We start from the raw sequence: 21355 nt of genomic DNA, 5'->3' as shown, positions 1-21355 counted from the left end.
CGACTAACTTGACCAGGGTCACACAGTCAGTGTGTGGTAGCCAAGCAGGAAGTGACACAGGTCTCTATGGCCTCAAAACTTGTGTTTGTAGCCGTGGCTTTACACCTCTCAAGATGGTAGCTTGCCGCGTGATAGGCTATGTTTCTTCCGAGAGGCAAAGGTTGGACCTCTTAACAAATGGTAGTTGATTTCTAGAACATTAATGGTCACTTAGAACTGTGGATACTCATAGTAACTTAGTGCCAGATGGTGTGGGACCATCAAGGATTCTACTGATTAGGTGCAGAGAATGAGCATCCCAGAGAAAAACAAAACTTAGCTTAGCCCTCAGAGGTGGGTTGAGTTTTTACAGAATGTATGGAATGGCTGTACTTGTTTAGGACGACAGGTTTGATTTTAAGGGTTGTATTAGTTTGTTTTCACACTGGTATAAAGGACTACCTGATATTGGGTAATTTATAAAGAAAAGACGTTTAATTGACTCACAGTTCCGCATGGCTGGGGAAGCCTCAGGAAACTTACTGTCATGGCAGAAGGCAAAGAGGAAGCAAGCACCTTCTTTACAAGGCTGCTGGAGAGAGAGAGAGTGGAAGCACCGTACTTTTTAACCATCAGATCTTGTGAGAACTCACTCACTATTATGATAACAGAATGGGGGAAACCACCCCCATGATCCAGTCACCTCCCACCAGGCCCCTTCCCTGACATGTGGGGATTACAGTTCGACGTGAGATTTGAGTGGGGACACAGAGCCAAACCATATCAATAGGGTTTTGAAGGGGATCTGTTTTCCTTTCTCTGTACACATTGTTGGATTCTGCCATTGGTACAAAAGGCAGAGTGGTTTAATGAAAAGGTTGTTGATATGATAGGAGGCCCATAACTTTCCCTTCACTCATCTAGTCTCTCTCGGAGTCTGCTTTTCCCATGGGGGGGCGAGGGGGAGGGAGGTAGGCAGGCCCTTCACCGCAAATGGCTTCCTTTTGCCCATGTTACATGTAGGACTTTGTAAGACTTCCTTTACAACTCGCAGTGATTAATTGAGAAGAGTGCTTCATGCAGGTCCTAAGCCCTCATAAATGATTATAAAATGATTTCATCATTGATACGTGATGTGACTGACTTTTGAAAGGTAAGATGAGGCTTGAGAACCACTGTAACCTCCAAGAGTCCTGGGGCGATTAGAAAGTGAATATTTTTACGTGTGCTACCCAAACAAAAAATATGTGTTGCAATATTTACCTTAGTTAAGATGGTGCTTCCTTTAAGTGATTGGAATAAACACTAAGGCGTTAAAACAAATAGTACATGAGAAATAAACAGCAGCATTATTGAGTTCCAGTTTTCTTCTGTACAGCTTTAATTCTTGATGCTTTTAATATACAGTCAGATTTATTTGACAGATATTTATTGAGCCCTACTCTGGGCCTAACATAGGCCCTGCCCTCAAAACGTATACACACCTAACAGATAATTTATGCCTTCGTAGGAGAGCAGACTTTTGCAAACTAGTTTTATGCAGTACCTTTTCTTTGGCTTGGGAAGTTGATAGCTTGGTGGTGTTTTCTTGCATGGACTAAATCCTTAGAATTGTTTAGGAGATATTGGCCGAAGGTGGTATGTTAAATTTTTGCCAAGGATGTGAACTGTGAAGTAATTTGTCAAGTGGGGCCCAAACCTTTCAAAGTTTAGGATTTACAGATCTTTCCTGTTCTTTGGTCAAATTCCAGCTGAGAACCATGCAACCATTAAGCTGTAGGCACCGTAGAGGACGTTAAATGTTTCTGATAGAAATCTTTATAAACACAGGAGAATCTTAAGGACACTTTTTATAGTCTAAAACAGCACAGATAAACATCTTAAAACCTTTATTTGCAGATAACATACCAACTTTCAATTTTGGGGCTGTGTTATGCAAATCAAATTTTATTTTAGGTTGGTCATTTCCCCTTCATGGCAGGCTCATTCAACTCATATTAATCTTGAAACTAACATGATAACATCTTTACCTCTTCCTTTCATATAAGCTGCTGCTGCCAGGTCCCTGTTCCTCTGTTGGCAAGTATTCTGCACTGCCGCTTCCTGGTTGAACCCCACTAACTGTGGGTGTTGTTACACAGGATGATTCTTAGCACTCCACACCTCAACTCCTCAAACTGCTGTAATTGGAGTTCCTGTTTCTGTTCTGTTTCTGTCTGCCTCAACTTGTCTTTCCTGTCTGCACCCTTACTCCCGTTCCTTCCTGGCTTGTTCCAAGAGGAGTGTCAGATAGAATGCCATGGGCGTCTTCTCCTCCAAGATTGCAGGGGTTGAAGATGGAGATGACCTAGGACAGCACCTGGCCCACAGGGGACACTCTTAGTTAGCTCCCTTCTTCTCTTCTTACTTTCCAGCCTTCTTTTTGTTACCCCTGGAACCCCATGAAACTTACTTTGCTCTTCCAAAGGTGTGCCATACAGACAGGCTATGTTTCACTCACTTCTGTATCTTTATAGCCTAACCCCTAGCCATTGCTTAGTAAATGTTTGCTGGGTGGATGAGTGCATAGAAAGATAATTCTAGTGAGGGGAAATGATGAGACGTATTTTCAGACTAGTTGGGTTTTAATTTCATCTGTGGCCACTCCACTTACCCTTTCAGATGAGGAGATAGAGCTGCTTTGGCAGGGTTTATTGCACCCACATGGTCATTTTGGATTCTTGCACAGTATCCAGGAATGGGCATTCTTGTTTTAATTTCAAGTAGTCAGGAGATTCTAGGACCATCTGTTCACTAGTATAGGAGAGAGCAAGGCAACAAGGAGTTCATATTCACATAGTACTCAGGCCAGTTTAACTGAAACCACCAACAGGTCCTCAAATGTCAGACACAGACGTAAGAGAGACATTCATTCTTTCACCTTCCATTTGTTTGCTTGTTCATTCAGTCAGCTTCCACTGAGTGCTCTAATAGGTCTGATACCGTGCTACCTGTTGGGGCCTTTTAGTCTGGATCTGAAGATTACAACAGGGTGATGTATACACCCTTGATTCGGCCCTCCAGCCAGATCAGTGACTAACACGTCTTTAAAATGAGTTTAATAGATCAACACCTGTGAAAAGAAGGGAAAGTAAAAAAATTAATAGATATTTACTGCACATCTCCTATTGTTTTCAGTGCTGGTGACATTGCCATGAACAGGATAGTACCACCTTCTTTGAGAGATTACATTCTGTTGGGACAGATCATAAACGCAGGAGCATAACAATAAGATCATTTCAGAGAGTGTTGGTTCTTCCTAGGAAGTAAGAGAGGGTAATGAATGGATGGTGACTGGGAGTTGGGCCATCAGAATGTCCTTGTGAGATGACATTTGACCTTAATGGCAGAAAAAAAGAGAGAAGGTACAAGCTAGGCCCGTTTAGATTTAGGCGAAGAGAGTTTTAAGAAAAAGATTTCAGGAGAGAGGTCAGCAATTCTAAAAGCTTTAAGGCAGGACTAGCGCATTGGGGTTAGAAAGACTGTAGGTGTGGCTGGAACATAATGAGTAGTGGAGGGTGTGGGAACAGAGGGGAGAGGGCAGAAGGCTGGGTCACGTAGGGCCTTGCAGGCAGTAGCGAGGACTTTGTTTTATTGGAAGAACAGTGAATTCTTTCATCTTTCCTTTCTTCCTCCAAAGAGAGAGAGAGAGAGAGTGTGGGTTCATTCCTTTCATTCATGTCAGTGAATCCTTACAAAGCATCTTCTTTGTGAAAAAATAAACATGAATATTAGCCTGGTATTATTCTTACAGAGTTTTTAGTTGATGGAGTACAGGGAGAGACACAGGTACTTAAACACCTAAAAAATAAGGTAGAGTGGAATGATGTGAGAAGTATGGATAAAGCAAGCCCCAGGTTAGCAATAATAAATGTTTTATGAACAACTTACTTTATCAATCTTATCAGAAGCCTTACCAGGCTTCCCATTTCTTCTAGCAAAGGGTTTTGCTGCTGCTGCTTTGCTGTGGCAAGAAGTGAGGAGGCCTGCAGCTGGTTAAGGAGAGGTAGATGCACAATTTGGTTTTCACACTTAGGCTGATGCCTGTTGAAGCGTCTAGCACACTGAGCAGATGAAGAAGTGCCTAAATGATGTAAAAACCCAAGTTTGTTGATCATCAGAAAAAATCTCAGAGAAGTTGGTTCCAGGACCCCCACAGATACCAAAATCTATGCACATGCAAGTCCCACGGTTGGCCTGTGGAACCCGCAGATATGAAAGGTCAACAGCACACATTTGCGTGGTTTGCCTATATCTCTCCCCTTTTTGAGGAGGAGATAGTGACAATTCTTCATTGTCATTCTTTCTTCTGGCACCTTTATCCACAACTCTACTCATGATCACATTGGACAATGTGAATGAATGCATAGAAAGAGCTTATGCCTTCACATTATGATTATTCACGTATATGTTCTAGCATATGGAGATTTACAATGGGTAAATAATTTACTGATTTGGCTGTGAGGCTGCATGAGAACTTATGTCACTTTTTCATCCTCTTATGCAAGTGTTAATTAGGCATCCCTAAACACATTGCTCTGCAATCCTCACTCCTCCCATCCAGGTAGCATGATTGCCCAACAAGCTCAAGGCTGAAGTAATCAGAGTCTAAACCAAAATTAGGCCAAAGTAGCATTCCCTTGCTTCCCCTATTAAAGGAATAACACATATAAGAACATTTGCCTTGTGGCGATTATGGGACAAATGCATCCATTAAAAAGCATTTTTTAAATGACCCCTCTGAATATACTATAAAGCAATACAATGGAAGCCCTTTTTTTTCCAAGTGAGTAAAAAAAAAAAAAAAAAATTTTTTTTTTTTTTTTTTTTTAAGGAAATCACTTTGGTATAGGAGTATTTGTTTCAGAGGTGTTTTGCTGTCACTGCTCCAAGTGTTTCACTGGCAACTGCCTTCTGAGGTGAGAGTAATGATAGCTAGTCATTTTTGAGCACCTGCTCCATTCAAGGCTTTGTGCTAGCCACTTCTAGGCACATTAACATATTGAATGCTCAGAGCACTCCTAGATGGTAGGTATAATTCCCTGCTACCTTGGCATATCTCTAGGAAATTCTATGCTAATATTTTATTGTTATGTACTATTTCCTGCCTCTGTAAACATATTAATAAAATTTAGCTCCAAAGAGTTGTGGTTATTATCTAAAATCTAATCTACCCAAAATAAGAGCAATTTTCCCACTTGAGTATATGGAAAGTGCCATAGATTTAGAAAGTAATTCTAAAATAAATCTTAATGAATAGTGGCAACAGTATTGCCATTGCTCAGTTAACATAAATCTATTTCAATAAAATATTTTTAAAGAAAGTTCACAGAATAACTATTTGAAGGCAATGTCCTGTTAAGACATTATTCTCATCACTGTATAGTCATGTCTCTTCTACATATATGGCTATACATATTAGATATGTATACCTTTAAACTTTATTCAAAACCATTAGGGGAAGAATTACAGAGGACCATGTTTTCTGAATCTAGAACTATTTTATCAACCATTTTCAAAGCAAGTCTTATGTCGCCTACTTTTCTGTTTTGTGGAGATGATTATACTGATGAGTTTATGTATTCAGTCATTTGTCACTTCATTTCATAAGCATTTTTGAGCATCTACTGTGTGCTAGACACTGGGAATAGGAACTCAGCCATGAACAGGTTATACAAGCCCCTGCTTTCATAGAACTTCCATTCTTCTAGTAGAGAGAAAAATACCATAAAAGCAAACAAATCATGAACAGGATCATTTCAGGATGTGGTAACACTGTGGAAAAACAGGCATGGCGTGCATTTGAGAGTAACCCTTGGGTGGATCGAGGGTATACACTGCTGTAGGGTATCCTTAGAAGGCTTTTGTGGGGAAAGGACTTTTAATCCGAGGCTTGTGTAAGAAGAAAGAGCTAGTCATCCAGAGACCTTGGGGGAAGAGTTCTAGGCAGAGCAATCAACTAGTTCAAATGCCCTGAGCAGGCATGGTCAGATTCATACACGTCTCAGAGAACATCTGCTCTTACACTCTGCTGTGACTGAGGGATACCACTCGGCCTGGAGAGCTATGCTACCCTCCTTGTCCTCAAAGTCTCAAGGACTTTTCTATCCTTATGGTCTGGTTTGTATAATTTTTCTACATCCTTTTGGCTGTCAGCTCTCATGTAGTGCCTCTATCAGTATGGCTTCCTAGCAACCTCTCTCTGATTTGCAGCAGCCTGCATCTTCTCTGTGCCTAGATTCAAATGACAAAACTTGTTAGGACTATGTGTGAAATAAAAGTAAAAAGTCTTCGTATCAAGGTTGGAAGTGCTCTCCTAGACTACCATCCCTGATCCTTAGTTATGTAATGTTAAAGAGAATGTAATAATGCCGTATGGCACAACTTTTACATTCTCCTGTATTCATTTATTTGTTAATTCATTCTTTCCCCCTCACCCCACTCTTTTGAGTTGTTCAACTGCGGATATATACTTAGAAATGCCCGCACACGTTTTATCATACTTCTAATGATTTGGGAAAGATAATCTTATAGCCTATATTATCTACCATTTTTCTCTTAGCCCTTATTTAATTTTACATATATGACATTTCAGAGGATGTCACTGCAGTTGTTGTTTGGCATTTATGGAAATAAAACTTTGTAGCACACTTAGACTTGTGTTATTTCTAGAGGGAGCCTTGTTTGATTGAAGGACAGTATCCCCTGGCTCTCTAAAACATGAGGCTCTTAAAAGTGCATTTTATTTAGCTTATTTTTGCCAGTGGCCAAACACTCAAGCTTAAAAAAAAAGTGTCACCTAGACTTAACTGACTGTAGCTGTCAAATGAGGATGCTTTCAATAAACTTTAAAAGTGAGTAGATGAACTTTACACCCTACCAGTTCATAGGCAAGTTGGTAAACATTGAACAGAAATTCTGAAACTGTACCCTCTCCCCCCAACAAAAAGAAGTAGGTAGATGGTCTCAAAAAATGTTACGGCTGAAATCTTTCACATTCATTTGCTCATTTGGAGTTAACTGTAAAGTCCACTTAGTAATTTCTGTTAGACTACAGCCATCCTTTTTTAGTCATTATTCCCCCAAAGATAACCGATAGCTTATTTTCCTCCAGAAGCAGATCTTTGTTTCTTTCTTGAAAATAATTAAGAAATGTTAAGATGCAGGGGAAACTTGGACTTGCCTTCCACAACAGATTAGATGGCATGGTTAAAAAAGCATAGGCTGGCTCTTCTCTTACTTAGTATGTGACACTTGGCAAGCTAACTAATTTCTCTAAGGCCCAAGGTTTTTCATCAGGGAAAAAGGGCAATCATAAGTATAGAAAAAAATTAATGACTGTTTTTAGCATTTTAAAACAATGACATCACAAAAACAGTTCATCTAAGAATAAACTCATTGGATTCAGTCTTTTAAGTAAATGCTTATTTGCATCATTTTCTTTCCCTCCTGCTCTTAGCAATCTAAATGTCTTATATATTTTTAAAACTCAGGTTTATCTCAAAACTGGTGTATAGTTGTCACCTCCCCCATATGATGAGACTGTTTTTAGTTTCAGCCTGTCGCAGATATCATTAGAATGCAGAATTAGGTAGCGGTTAGAAGATAAGGCTCTGTGTTGTCAAAGACCTGGGTTCAAATTCCAGCTCAGCCACCCTGGACAAGTTAACCTTTCTAAGCCAAGCCTCTGTTTCCTCATCCATAAAATGGATATAATAATAATAATATTTATTTTATAGGACTTTTGTGAGAATTAAGTGAGATAATCTCTGTAAACCTCTTAGCATGCTTTCTGGTTTATACCAAGTATTTGTTAAATACTAGTTATCTTCCCTCTTTCCTCTACAGTGCAAATCTTAAATCTTCTCAGTAATACAAAATTTATCTCTTCCCTGAAATGTCTCATAAAACATTCCCTTAAGCATGACATGCAGCATGACAGGTATGTGAGATGACTTGAGATCCTAAGTGGAGGAGCATTTTGTATAGGTAGAGGTACATTGTAATTTTCAAAGTGTCTTCTATCAATGGTAAGTGATCCTGGTTTTTCATTTATTGTAACTCTTTACAATACAGTTATTTAAATTTTTTAAAAAAGATACAAGAGTATTTAAAGGAAGATATTGAACAGAAGTACAGGTAGGCAGTGGATGTGACAAGATATGGAGTTAGAATGTAGGTGATGGGTATGGTGGAAATAGTGTTAGACTTGCAGTCCGGAAACCCTGTTTTTTGTCTCAGCATCCCAGTAAAGAAAGCATACACTTTGGGATTTGGTAGATATAAGTGTAGAATGTGACATTAGCATTTTCTGGCTCTGTGACCTTGGGAAAGTTACTTAAACTTTCTCACCTTCCCTTTCTATAAATATTTATTGAAGGTCTACTACATTTCCTTATATGAAAAATGAAGATGATCCTTAACAGGGTTTCTGTAAAGATGCAATGCAAAGAGATAAAATATTTGAAAGCATATATATCTTATATAATTGATATGTTTTATAAATATAATAAGTTTTATACCTGATGTCTAGTTAGTGCTCAGTAAATGTTAGTTCTAGTGTTTCTTAGGACCTGTGGTTGCAAGTGACAGAATTCCAAGCTCAACTGGCTTGGGACAGAAGGAATTTGTTGTCTCGTGTACTCAGACTGTAGGAAGGTTAACAGTGACATATGCCTTGGGAACAGCTGGAAGCAAAAACTCAGATGCCAGAGGAGTGTCTCTACCTCTTTTCTCTGTTACTGTGTCTCTGTTAATGTCATTCTGTCTGGCCAGATTTTTCCTCACATCAAGATACAGAACCACTGGCAGTCTTAAGCTGATGTGACCAGAAAGCGACTGAGCATTGTGGTCCTTGTTTCCAAGCCCAGAAATCCTAGGAATGACGTTGAGTCCAGTATGAGTCTGGTGCTCACCTGGCCAGACACTGTGGTCTAGAGAACAAGAGGTGAAGGAAAGTGGTAGGAAAGACCATTTTCCATAAGGGGAATTGTAGGTGCCTGCTACCATTGCATTTATCCCTTTTGGCTTCTTCAGGGAAGTACTTAGCCTCTGTGGGCTTCAGTTTTCTGGTCTGAAGTTCCGAGGTTTAGATGATGTAATGGATGTGAGTGTACATTTAATGTTTTAAATTTTTATTTATGCAGTTTATTACTGTTATTGCTCATGCCCTCCAAATCTTGACATATCATCTAGGGGTTCCCAGGCTGACCACAGACCCTTGAAGTAGCAGAAAGGGGCCTAAAATTGTTTTAACAAGTTAGTCCAGTGTGCCAAGTATATTGACTATGCCCCATTTTAAACTTGTTTTTGGAGTGTAATACACGTACAGAAAGGAGTACGTATCCTAAACGCACAATTTGCTGAATTTTAACAAACTAAACACAATGGTATATCCTGTACCTGGATTAAGAATCAACAACAATAGACTCCTAGAAGCCCCCTGCTTATACCACAAGTAGATTAATGTGTTGATTCATCATCCAAGAAATCATTTAAAAGCATTACCAGCATCATGATGGCATTTTCCAACCTGTTTTTTTAAATTAAAAGATTGCCAAAATTCAACTGCCATATGTCATAACTAATTTTTTTTTTTTTAACACTAAAAGAAATCGCAAAACTTAAAAGCACTGTGAAAAGCTCTTCAGGTCATTCCTACTCATTATACCCCTTGAAATGTTTTTCTGGCTAAAATTGCCATTTAGGTGATAAAATGTGTCCTGTTGCCTGGGTATTGTGCCATTCATGTCTATGCTTGCCTTTTCTCCTTACCAGATTATAAATGCATGAAAGAATCCAAGCCTTAAGATTTCTTAAGTGTCTTGTATTGTCTTTCTTGTGCATAGCTTAGGATGATAATTGACTGACTAAAATGCTATCCATTTCACACACTGAGCTTTGTGGAATGACTGCACTTCTCCTGAAAATATAACTACTCAGATCCCAGGGACTTCCAGTCTGAAATGATTCATTGTTAATGAATATGTCAGTTTGCTGTTGCTTTGGTACTCAGGAAAACAAATGCAATTACAAATGAATTTTTCTTCTTATTATTTTTTTTAATTTACCAAATCTTTTAATATCTTTTCCCCCTTTTTTCTCTTTTAGGCTCTAGACCAAGATAGAACAGCCCTTCAGAAAGTGAAGAAGTCTGTAAAAGCAATATATAATTCTGGTCAAGGTAAGCACTTACTAAAAATCAGGTAACATGAATTATAAATAATGTCTACAGAGTTTTCTTAGTTATTTAAAAGATGTTAAGTTTATAGGAAATTTGACACAAATGGAAAAGTAAGTAGGTAAAAGAAATTTCTCTTTTTTTCCTCTTATCTCGACTATCAGCCCAAACCTATTAGTGTTTCCAAAACAGAAAGAAGAAAAGCATTAGTCACAGTGGATTTTACTATACACTTAAGTGCTTAATAGAGTTATGAGTAAATTTGTCACAAGTAACATGAGATAGATAAAATCTCTGTGTGAATTTGGTCAACCTGTAACTCAGTGGCTTCAGTTAAACACATCAGAATCTTTTCCCTTCTTCAGTGTACCTGTACACATTTGAAAATCAATATTGGCGATGGTTGTGGAAAAAGAGAGGAGGGGGCAAAGTTAAATTCAGACCTCAACAGACCTGTGAACTATCATCTTTTGTTGGAAGGTGTGCCAGATAACCTGTGTAACTAAATGTTTTAACTGTCTAGTGACTTTGTCACCTTGGAGGCAAAAGTATGTCATCAGTGAATAAGAGGAAACAAACCAAATTAAAAAAAAAAAAATTAGTAACCACAAAAAATGGTAGGCTCCAGCACTGTAGAAGAGAAGCTTGGAAACATAAAATGGATTTCAGAGTTTCTCACTCACATCTTTTGTTACTATTGCAGTACCAGCTCACCTACCAATAGGTTACTTCTCTAAGAAATCAGTGGTCTGTAACTTAACAGAAAACCTGGAAGGGAAGGCAGCAGACTATAATAGAAAGAGCGCAGGCCGTGAAGTTGGACAGATGTGGGCTTTCGTCCTTGCTAATCTACTTCTTATTAGCAAGGTGACCTTGAGCTGGTTATTTCTCCTTCTTGAGCCTCCATTTTTCTTCTGTAACATGACGATAGTGGTATTAAAAAAAGTTGTTGAAGGGATTTAATGAGCTCATATCTGTAAAGGGTCTGCCAGGTTATGGGAGTTCAGTAAATGTGTGTTCCTCTTAATTTTATCATCATGAAATTATTGAGCTGAATGGAACTTGAACAAGCCAAAACCCTCAGGTACTTTATGGCCCTCCCGTCTCATCAGAGCTGGGAATCACTAGCCAAATGAAACTGGAAACCTAGTATTCTCTTGTTTTTTAAACCCCCCTAGGCCTTGAGACATTCTGTAATATTAATTGTTAACACATTTTGCACCCTGGTGCCTTCATTTTGCTCCCTAATTTCTTTATATCCAATAAAACACTAACTTCTCATTAAGGTAGATAACTAGTAGTCATGTAGTTATGACCAAATGTTGTTCTAGGTCTTGGCCTAAGTTATATACCTAATTTATAACTTCTGCCCTTTCGCTTTTATTTCAGTGAACTCCCACACTGTGGTAGGCCCTTATGTTTGTTACTAGCTCTTTGGGGAGGTGAGTGAAATAAATAACTAGGAGATGCCACAAAGCGGGCTTCTAAGGTGCTGATATTGTTGTTTCTTGATGTTAGTGGTGGTTACATGGTAAAGTTCACTTTTTGATAATTCATCAGATGCTGAACTTAGGATTTATGTACTTTTCTGTAGGTATGTGTATTATATACCAATAAAAATACATTTAAAGTATTATATACAAGGAGGTTCACTGAAGCCTTGATTGTGATTTGGAAGAGCAGAAAATAAAAGGAATTTATTAAATAAACCATAGTATACATATAATAGAACACTACACACCCCTTTGAAAAAGAGAGAAACTCAAGTAGTCTAGGTCTGAGTTTGAATCCTAGCTTTGTTATACTTGTTCAAGTCAAGTATATTATTTAACTTCCAGGAGTGTTACATTTCCTTACCATAAATTTTAAAAATATTATCTAATGTTCAGGGGATTGTATGGACAAAAGGAGAGACCATCTAAGACCCCTAATACACTGCCTGCCACATAGTAGGTGCTTAACAAATGATAGATGGGGGAAAAGGACAGCTAGATGAATTCTTGAGTGCCTTCTCTGTTTTAATTCAGTGATTCCACGTATAGCATTTGACCAGCCTGGTTTTATAAAGAGCTTAATGAGAACCATTGTTTGTCTCAGGAAGAACGGTCAGTCAGTTCTCTGTAATGTGATGATGGTTTGTACCTTAGGCTCTATGCTTGTGAGCTGCAAAAGGGAGACCCTTGCTTTACAGCTATGAGGTGCTGCTGTATTTACCGTGCTGAGGGCTCCCTCCGTGTGACTCTTCCAAATGTTCTCGCTCAAGATGCATTTCATCCCTTGGCCACAATGACCACATCACTCAGCAGCTCATACAAAGACTCCTCTACTGGGGGATATGCTTCTTCCTGTTCTTTAAATTATTTCCTTGATCACAGCTGCCCTGGGTATGACAGAAGGGAGAGATTGTTCCTGTATGGATGTAAAGAGGTGAGAGTTCAAGGGCTGTATGCAGAGTTTGGGTGCAGCCTCCTGCGGTAGACTGCACCCTCTTTGTGGATGGGGGTGGCATAGCTTATTGAACATTGAATCTCTCCAGTCTGGATTAGGAGTTCTGTGTGCCCTCCTCCTAGGTTTGTACTATTACAGTAGCCTCTGGTGACATATGGTTTTAAATTTTAAATGAATTAAAATAAAATTTAAAATTCAGTTCCTCAGTTTTAGCCACATTTCAAGAACTTAACAGCCATATATGACTAGTGGGTGCCATATTGGATAGTGCAGAAATAGAAACTTCTCCATCATCACAGGAAGTCCTGTTAGACTGATACTGTAGGAGAACATGTATCCCATTGTATTGCAATTACTAACCATCTCTCTTGGAGTAGATAATGATTCTTACCTTTGTTGATTAGGATCACCTGAAGAACTCTTAAAAACAGGAATCTCTCAGACCCTTACCCTAGAATTGTTCCAGAGTAGAGCCTAGCTATTGAGATTAAAAAAATATTATTCCCCAGCTGATTCTAACTGCAGCTAAAATTAAGAACTGTTGCACTGGTCTGTGAGTTTTTTGGTAAGACTAGTACTGTGTTTTTCGTCTTTGTAGTTTATGCATTTGTCAATGAAATTTATTAGTTTGTTTGAAAAGATATTTATTGAGCACCTATTATATTCTCCTATTCTGGGTGTTAGGTGTTTGGCACATCAAAGTCTCTGCCTTCATGAATTTTACAATCCAGTAGGGGAGAGATAAGTGTTAATCAGATCGTCAAACTGGGAAGTATTTATAACTGGAAACTAGGAAGCGCTATAAAAGAAAGCTTACAAAGTGCAAAGGGTGAAATAGGAAGAAGGATCTGAGGTAGTGTGAGGAAGGTGCTAAGGGAGTACCACTTGGAGGAAATGATATTCATTGTGTATTTATGCTGTACTAGGCTAAGCCAAACAAGCCGATAAGGTAAGTACCATTGTTCTCATTTTATAGATGATGAAACTGAAGCTTAGAGAGCCAGAATAACTTGTTCAGGGTACCATACCAGCAAATAATGGAAAGAGAGCCCAGCTGACCCCAGCTTTGCTCTTTACAGGTACTCTGTATTTGTCTTCTACCTAACACATGGTAGGGGCTCAACAAGGGTTGAATGAATCGCTACATGTTGGCTGGATGTGTTACTACCTGGGAAGCTCTCTGAGACCAGCTATTAATATTCACTAATCATGAATATTCATGAATGGATCCATCAAATGGAAACTCCCAGCATTGTAATCTGTGGGATGACTTTGGTGTTTCCCAGATGAGACCACCAATAGTAGTTTCCATGGTCATGTCTCAGAAATATAGGGATGAACTCAGATCCCTCCGGGTTCCTCACAGACTATTGAGGCCTGATAGGGTTTCTGCAGTCATGATCAAGTATAGTATAGCTGGGTTTGTGGGCAGCACTATGACATTTAATTCTTTAAAAATGACTAAATGAGTAAAACAGTGGTGTTGCATAGCTTTCCATGATACATGCTCGGTGGAATCCAAGCTGTTCCCCTCCAAGGGCTTTTGGCCTCATCCAGAGAAACCACAAGAAGCTGAACCCTGCTATCTGTTTCCCAATGCATTTTCATAATTTTCTTGTTTTCTCACAATGCTTAAGTGATACAAAACCCATGTGATATTTTTTAAACATTTAAAAAGGATTTCTATATTTCTAGTTGGAGATTACCAATCACTCAACTTCCCAAAGTGATTTGAAAAATGGTTAAATATTGTGAAGCTTCTTACTCTTAAAATGTATTATTTTTACACATAAACTTTTATCAGTACTAGTAAACAGTATAAAAATGAGGGTTTTTTGTTTTTGTTTTTGTTTTTTTAAACAAATTGTCTCCATGCAAGCCCTTTAGTTTCAAGGTTGTTCTGGGAATTTGTGTCTCACTTTTCCTTGTTGTGTATGAGGATATTTTAAAAAACAAAACAAAACTCAATTCTGTGAACTACTTAGACCAATGGAAAATTCTCCAAGCCATTCAGTTTTCCTGTGTTGTTCTCTAGGTTTTGAAGTTTCAACATTATTAATCTGTGAAACAGATTGTCGTTTAGGAAGTCTGCCTTAGTGGTCCCTCTCGCTTTCCCCTTTTCTCGCTCCTTCGCCCTTTTGCTAATATATGATTAAAATGACTAGTAGTTTCTTGGGCACTGTGGAGGTTTTAAAATATTGTAATTCTTGGGCAATTTTCTTTACAAAGATAGAGCCTAATCCCCCTTCCCCTTGAATGTACAGCAGAGTTACTAACTCCCTTCTAATGAATAGAATGTAGTAGAGGTGGTGCCATGTGATTTCCGAGGCCAGTCCATAGACGAGATAGCTTCAGCCTGGTCCTTCTGTTCTTTTTCTGATCATTTTCTTTGGAGGAAGCCAGCTACCGTATTGAGGATACTCAAGCAGTCCTAGGGAGAACTACCACTCACTTACCAGCCATGCAAGTGAGACGTAGAAGCAAATCTAACCCCAGTCAAACTTTCAGGTGACTGCAGCCCTGGCAGACATCTTGATCTTGATCTTTGTGAGAGACCCTGGGTCAGTACAGTAGGAGTGGGGCTGGCATTCCCTTGGAAGCATGAGCATGTGAATGCACGTAAGTCAGGTGTGGCTTGAGAAAAGAGCTTACTGCTTGCTTCTCAGTATTGTTTAAAAAACACAGTGAGACATACTGCACTTTTAGAAATGGAAGCATGTGGTTCATAATAAGCATGGGTATACTGAGTTGGCTGTTCTACCAAATGAGTTAGGTTGGAAACATTAATCTTTTTGAGCAGTTACATTCTCACACAACACAGGTACAGGTATACACTTTTTTCTGGGAATAGGAACTCAGGATATTCCTGCTACTAGGTCTTTTTCTGTGTTAAAGTGTTGGCTTTTTTTTTTTCTTTGCTCAAATTAAATGAACATATTATTATATGGCTGGTTCCTTAGAATTTATGCCAGGATATATTCAGAATAAATGTTAGCTTATTGGTAACACATGGTTCCCCTTAGAATCTATAACATTGTTGGTCTGAAAGTTGAGGCTTGTAAATCCTTTAATATTTCTGGGCAAGAGAAAAATGACAGTGGTATATAATTTTATTACCAGCATATGATGTGGAAGTCTTATTTTCAAAACACAGCTAAATTGTTATAAACAGTTTTGTAGCTTTTTCATTACAAGGAAAACAGCCATTGATTTTCTCATTTCCTTACATTTTTGTCTCCCATTCCTTTTCGGTTAGAATTAAGTAGTAGATAGTTTTATAAGAGAGTGTTTGTGTTTTTTAAGGCAAAAAATGTGTGGTGTTCTCTCCAGTTTTTCATTTTGTTAAATTATCTATTTTAAGAAAAAGCTCATAGTGCGCAAGGAAATCTAGGATTTTAAAGGTAAAGTACTAAATTTATCAGTGGATAGGAAGCAAATATTTTTGTAACCAAACAACTTCATTTGAGCTATTTTTTAGTTAAGTATTTCCTCAAACTTGAAGGTATAGTGTGAATTCAGTTGTAACTAGAGTTGGTAATTAGGTTTGGTGTCTTACCATGGTGTCATGTAATGCTTATTTTAATCCTGCGGTTTTCAGTGGGGAGAAAAGTTTTCTTAACAGGCATATGTAAGAGATACAATAGATTAGAATAAAATGTCACAAGGTGTACAAAAGCAGCTTGTCTCTAGGAAATTTTGCCTTTTTTGCTGTTTTTCAAGTTTGTGGATAACCAGATTATTTTAAAAATCTTTTTGAATTACAGTAAATTGATTAGTAAAAATAATAATTCTTAAGCTCTCAAAAGGCTTTAGATAGAAATACTGGGATTGAGCAAAATCTAAACAAATTTCTTTGGGCCTTCAAGGCATTTTGCATTCTTGTGGGTCCACCTCCTTGGGAGGTGAAAACAAATTAAAATAATGAGTTCCTTCAGAATGGTCAAGGAAGGGTTTTTTTTCCCCAAAAAGGAATATACTTACCCAGGAGAGCATTACTCCTTAAATTATGTGGGGATAAACTAGAGGGATTCAAAAGAATGCTGTTTAAAAATCAGTGTCTCTTTCCAGAATATTAAAACCCCAGGCTTCTTAGGAAGTTTCAGTTTTTGGATCCTAGTTATTGGCTCACATATTCTTTTACTTGAAATTAGAAGCTATTCACTGTGTGTATGAGCCTGTGTATGCACTTCCTCCGTTTTGCTGGTTGTAGAATGAGTGCTCTCATTTTACTTAAAATAAGTTAATTTTTTAATGATGTGTGCTTCTTCTGTCTTTGGGGAATGTACATCATGATAAGTAGTTTTAAATAAATTTGTGAGTACTCATCCCACGACCGCTAGTTTGGGGTTGGTGTTTGTTTGTTTGTTTTGGAGACAGGATCTCACTGTGTTGCCCAGGCTGGAGTGCAGTAGTGCAATCTCAGCTCACTGCATCCCTGACCTCCCAGGCTCAGGTGATCCTCCCTCCTCAGCCTCCCGAGTAGCAGCTGGGACCACAGTTGCATGCCACCATGCCCAGCTAATTTTTGTTTTGTGTGTGGGAGGGAGGTGATGTTTGGTAGAGATGGGGCTTCACCATGTTGCCCAGGCTGGTCTTGAACTCCTGGGCCCAAGCCATCCACCCACCTCTGCCTACCAAAGCGTTGGGATTTACAGGCATGAGCCACCACGCCCAGCCTATTTTGGGGTTTTTTTAAGCCTTAGGATGAACAACAAATTTGCTGTGTTAAAGGTGAATATAAAAATGTATTTCTCTGCTTTAATGATTTATTTTGGTAAAAATAAATATAGCTGCCATTTGTTGAATACCTACTGTGTGCCAGGTAGAGTCCGTTGTGCTTTTCAGTCTTCAATTAGTTATTTTCACTGTTTACATAAAGATTCAGATTAATGACTGTTAGGGACCACCTTTGAGCCTTAAACAGACCCTTCTTGACAACTACAGTCAAAAGATTCTGTGGCTTTACCTATATCTTGCTGCCTCTTATTTCAAATTGCATTTTCCTCAGTCTTAAATGGTTTATGTCTCATCAAAGTAGGATTGTATTTTCCTGTATAAAACTGTTGCACTTAAACCGTAGCAAAGAATTGCCCTCTGAAAACAGCCATGCCATGACAACCTCTAACAAGCAGTCATATGTGTGTGTTTAATTTTATTTCTAGTTCACATGTCAACGTGAATTTTTAAGTGTATTTTTATGACTGGAGAGGTTTCTCCAATTAAGCGTTTAGCAAGAAAGAATAACTACTTACTGATTTTGTGATGCCCCATTTGGGTATGCAAGTTAAGCAGATTGTTGCTGATTCTGAAGTGGTTTTCATTGATAATCAGTGCCATAAGACAGAACATTTAGAGGTTGATAGAGGATGACTTTGCTCGGCCAGTTTGTCTGTGCATTCACAGACAACAGAAGGATATTCTCAGATCTTCCATGTCTCGGGTAATGGATCAAACATGTACTTGTTTCTTTGTGAAGAGCTGTATGGGTGCTGGGGGGACTGGAACACCCCGTGCTGATTTTTCTCACTGGTGTGTTCTGGTTTCTTTCCCCATTATGAAAGTGCAGTGTGAATATTAATGTGTTTACTATAGAAAATTCAGATGAGCTAAAAGACAAAAAAATAATAGCCACAGGTCTTTTTTAAAGGGTTTTTCCCATTGTTTATATATTTTTTCAAGTTAAAGGTTTTTTTGTTTTTTTGTTTTTTTCATTATTTAGATTCTTTTTCTTTTTTTTTTAAGACAGGGTCTCACTCTATTGCCCAGGCTGGAGTGCGATGGCATGATCTTGGCTCACTTCAGCCTTGCCGTCCTGGACTCAGGTGGTCCTCCCACCTCAACCTTCTGAGTAGCTAGGACCACAGGTGCTTGCTACCATGCCTGGCTAATTTTTGTGGTTTTTGTAGGGACGTGGTTTTGCCATGTTTCCCAGGCTGGTCTTGACCACCTGGGCTCAAGCTATTCACCCACCTTCGCTTCCCAAAGCGCTGATTACCAGCATTAAGCCACTGCTCCTGGCCCATTGTGTATATTCTGAATCACAAACCACACATACTTTTGGAGCACCCAGCACATCTGTGTTCTCTGTGGCCCTCATTATCTTACTTGTCCACATTTGAGGATGATGCCTTTTCCCAGAGTTCTGAAGTGGAGAAGCCTAGTTGAGGTCATGTTTTGGGGGGTGTTCTATGCCGCCTGTACAGTGAGGAGCTGGGATGCTCCTAGGTAGAGAGCTGGGATGTGATCTCTACTCTGACAGGAAGTAACTGAGTATTTCTTAACAAGTCCTTCGTTTCTCAGGACCTTGGTTTTTCTACCAGTGAAACAGAGATGATTTTTTTTCTTGTCTGTTTATGAAATGAGATGGAGGTACTTTTGTAGCCTCTAAAATGCACTGTTTATACCCAAAGGGGAGTTAATAGTGTCTAACAATACTGCATTTCCCTAGCAACTGATCCAAAGAGACCTGCCCCTTTTGATCTCACATGTGCTGTTGCCCTTCCCTCAGACTCGCCAACTGTGCACCCAGAAAGGGCAAGAAGCTTTGTCTTCAGATACAGCTAACATTTCTTCTAATTCCGAACATTTTGGGGTCATAGACCCCTTAGTAAGCCTCAGAACGACGACACATGTTATCTGAACTTAAAATAAAAAATCTTACAAAGCAGAATATTTCAGTCAATTTCCGGGGTTTTTGGAACCCCTGACATTGAGATCGGAACCGTTGATTTATATAAACAATATGTTATATATACTATATACTATGTTATATATAGTATAATATATATAATTATAATTGATTAAATAAACATATAAGCATTGATTGGAAATGCTTTGAAATGTTTTACTGACACGGATTGATGATTAAAAATAGTTTGGAGAGTCTAGGTGCAGTGTGGCTCATGCCTGTAGTTCCAGCACTTTGGGAGGCCAAGGGAGGCGAATCACTTGAGCCCCGGAATTCGAGACCAGCCTGGGCAACATGGCAAAACCCCATCTCTGCAAAAAATACCAAAAAAAAATTAGCTGGGCATGGTGGCATGCACCTGTGGTTCCAGCTACTCAGGAGGCTGAGGTGGGAGAATTGCCAGAACCAGTGAGGTCAAGTGTGCAGTGAGCTGTAATTGCACCAGTGTGCTCCAACCTGGGCAACAGAGCGAGATCCTGTCTCAAAAAGACAACCACAAAAAAATAGTTTGCAGAGCACTAGTTCAGAGGGTAGCTGCTCAGGCTGAGTCCTATCCTAGGCTACCACCTCATTAGCAGAACAAGAACCCAATGAGGTTTTATTATCTCGATTTTACATATAATTTATAAGCCAAGAAGCTAAAGCTCAGAAGGACTTAAAGGTCACACCCAAGGCCATAATTCTAAACACTAAATAACCTTTGTATCCCATTGTAGGTGCTTGATGAAAGTTTGTGAATTAGTAGTTAAATATGGGGTCCTATTTTTAAACACCTATTTATTTAGAAGGGTTGACTCCGTTGGGTAGTCATACTGTGGAGGCTGAAGTAGGGGAGGAATTGGTTGTGTCTTTGCTACCTATTTTAGGGCCAGATCTCAAAGCATTGCAATTACCTACAGAGCCATCAGTAAACCAAAGTGTACTGTGTATTTCTTCTGGCAGGTAGGAAGGCTGTATGATGAAGCCAGAAGAGAGAACATTTCTGCTTCTGCTATAGGAGAGTGATGTTCAGGTGCTGTTTAAATGCTGAGTAATAGCCCTGTGGAACTCTTTGAGTATCTTTTCTTGGGGTTCTGTTATTTAATGGATTTGTCAGTGCTGCAGAAATGAGAATATGCATGCTGAGTTTCCAGATAACACCCCAGAGGCTGGGGCCAGACTCTTGCTGAGACTTGGTTAGGGCTTTGAAAGAACAACTCCAAAGTCAAAACGACCTTGAGAAATTATAGAAATGAATCATCCAAAGTGACATGGAGGAAAGCAGTTTTAAAAAATGTCCACAGGGCTTTCTGCCTCCAAGGATTTTGTCTTTAATCTTAACAATAGACTAATACAGTTAGTGGTGGTGGGAAAATGTAAGGAAACTGAGGCTCAGGGAAGTGAAATAATTTGCTCATAATCAGCAGTTGTTTCCAAATTAGTGTTATAGTTAAGAAAATTGAGTTTAGACCCAAAATCCAGCCCTCATTCCCCAATAATATGGTGTCTGTAAAGTTAAAACAAAGTATTTTCTGGGTCACAGGACAGGTGGCACTAAGTTTATGGATTGGTGTGGCAAAAAGGATCTGAGCCACTATCTGATGTTGAACAGGAACAGAGGGCAGTGCTTTTAAAACATTAATCACAGCACTTTGGGAAGCTGAGGCGAGAGAATTGCCTGAGGGCTAGAGTTTGAGACTAGCCTGGACAGCATAGTAGGGCCCCATCTCTTAAAAAAAAAAAAAAAAGCCAAGCGTGGTAGTGCATGCCTATAGTCCCAGCTACTAGGGAGAGACTGAAGTGGGAATATCACTTGAGCCAGGAGATAGAGGCTACAACAAGCTATGACCATGCCGTGGCATTACAGCCTGGGCAACAGAGCAAGACCCTGTCTCTTAAAACAAAACAAAATCTTAATCTACGTAGCTCTAGATTGAAGGTGGTAAGCTCTGGAGCAACCAAAGGCTCCATGTTAGTTTCTGTGTATCTCAGCCCACCTAAGCAAACACTGACTTCCTTATTGCTGAGTACTTTATGGTGCC

The 21355-nt window shown here is 39.1% G+C and overlaps 1 protein-coding gene across 14 annotated transcripts in view; it reads left to right on the top strand.

Annotated features, from left to right (window-relative positions):
- Positions 1-21355, top strand: part of ASAP1 (ArfGAP with SH3 domain, ankyrin repeat and PH domain 1) — a 392196-nt gene that overhangs the window by 197907 nt on the left and 172934 nt on the right. For all 14 annotated transcript variants that reach the window (XM_054499217.2, XM_063669081.1, XM_063669076.1 and 11 more), the window contains one exon: positions 10129-10201. In XM_054499217.2, coding sequence (XP_054355192.1) covers positions 10129-10201 — 73 coding nt within the window. The remainder of the gene's footprint in view (positions 1-10128; positions 10202-21355) is intronic.

Source organism: Pongo pygmaeus, chromosome 7 (genome assembly GCF_028885625.2).
Source record: "Pongo pygmaeus isolate AG05252 chromosome 7, NHGRI_mPonPyg2-v2.0_pri, whole genome shotgun sequence".
Lineage (NCBI taxonomy): Eukaryota > Metazoa > Chordata > Mammalia > Primates > Hominidae > Pongo > Pongo pygmaeus.
This window is presented reverse-complemented; position numbering and strand designations above follow the sequence as displayed.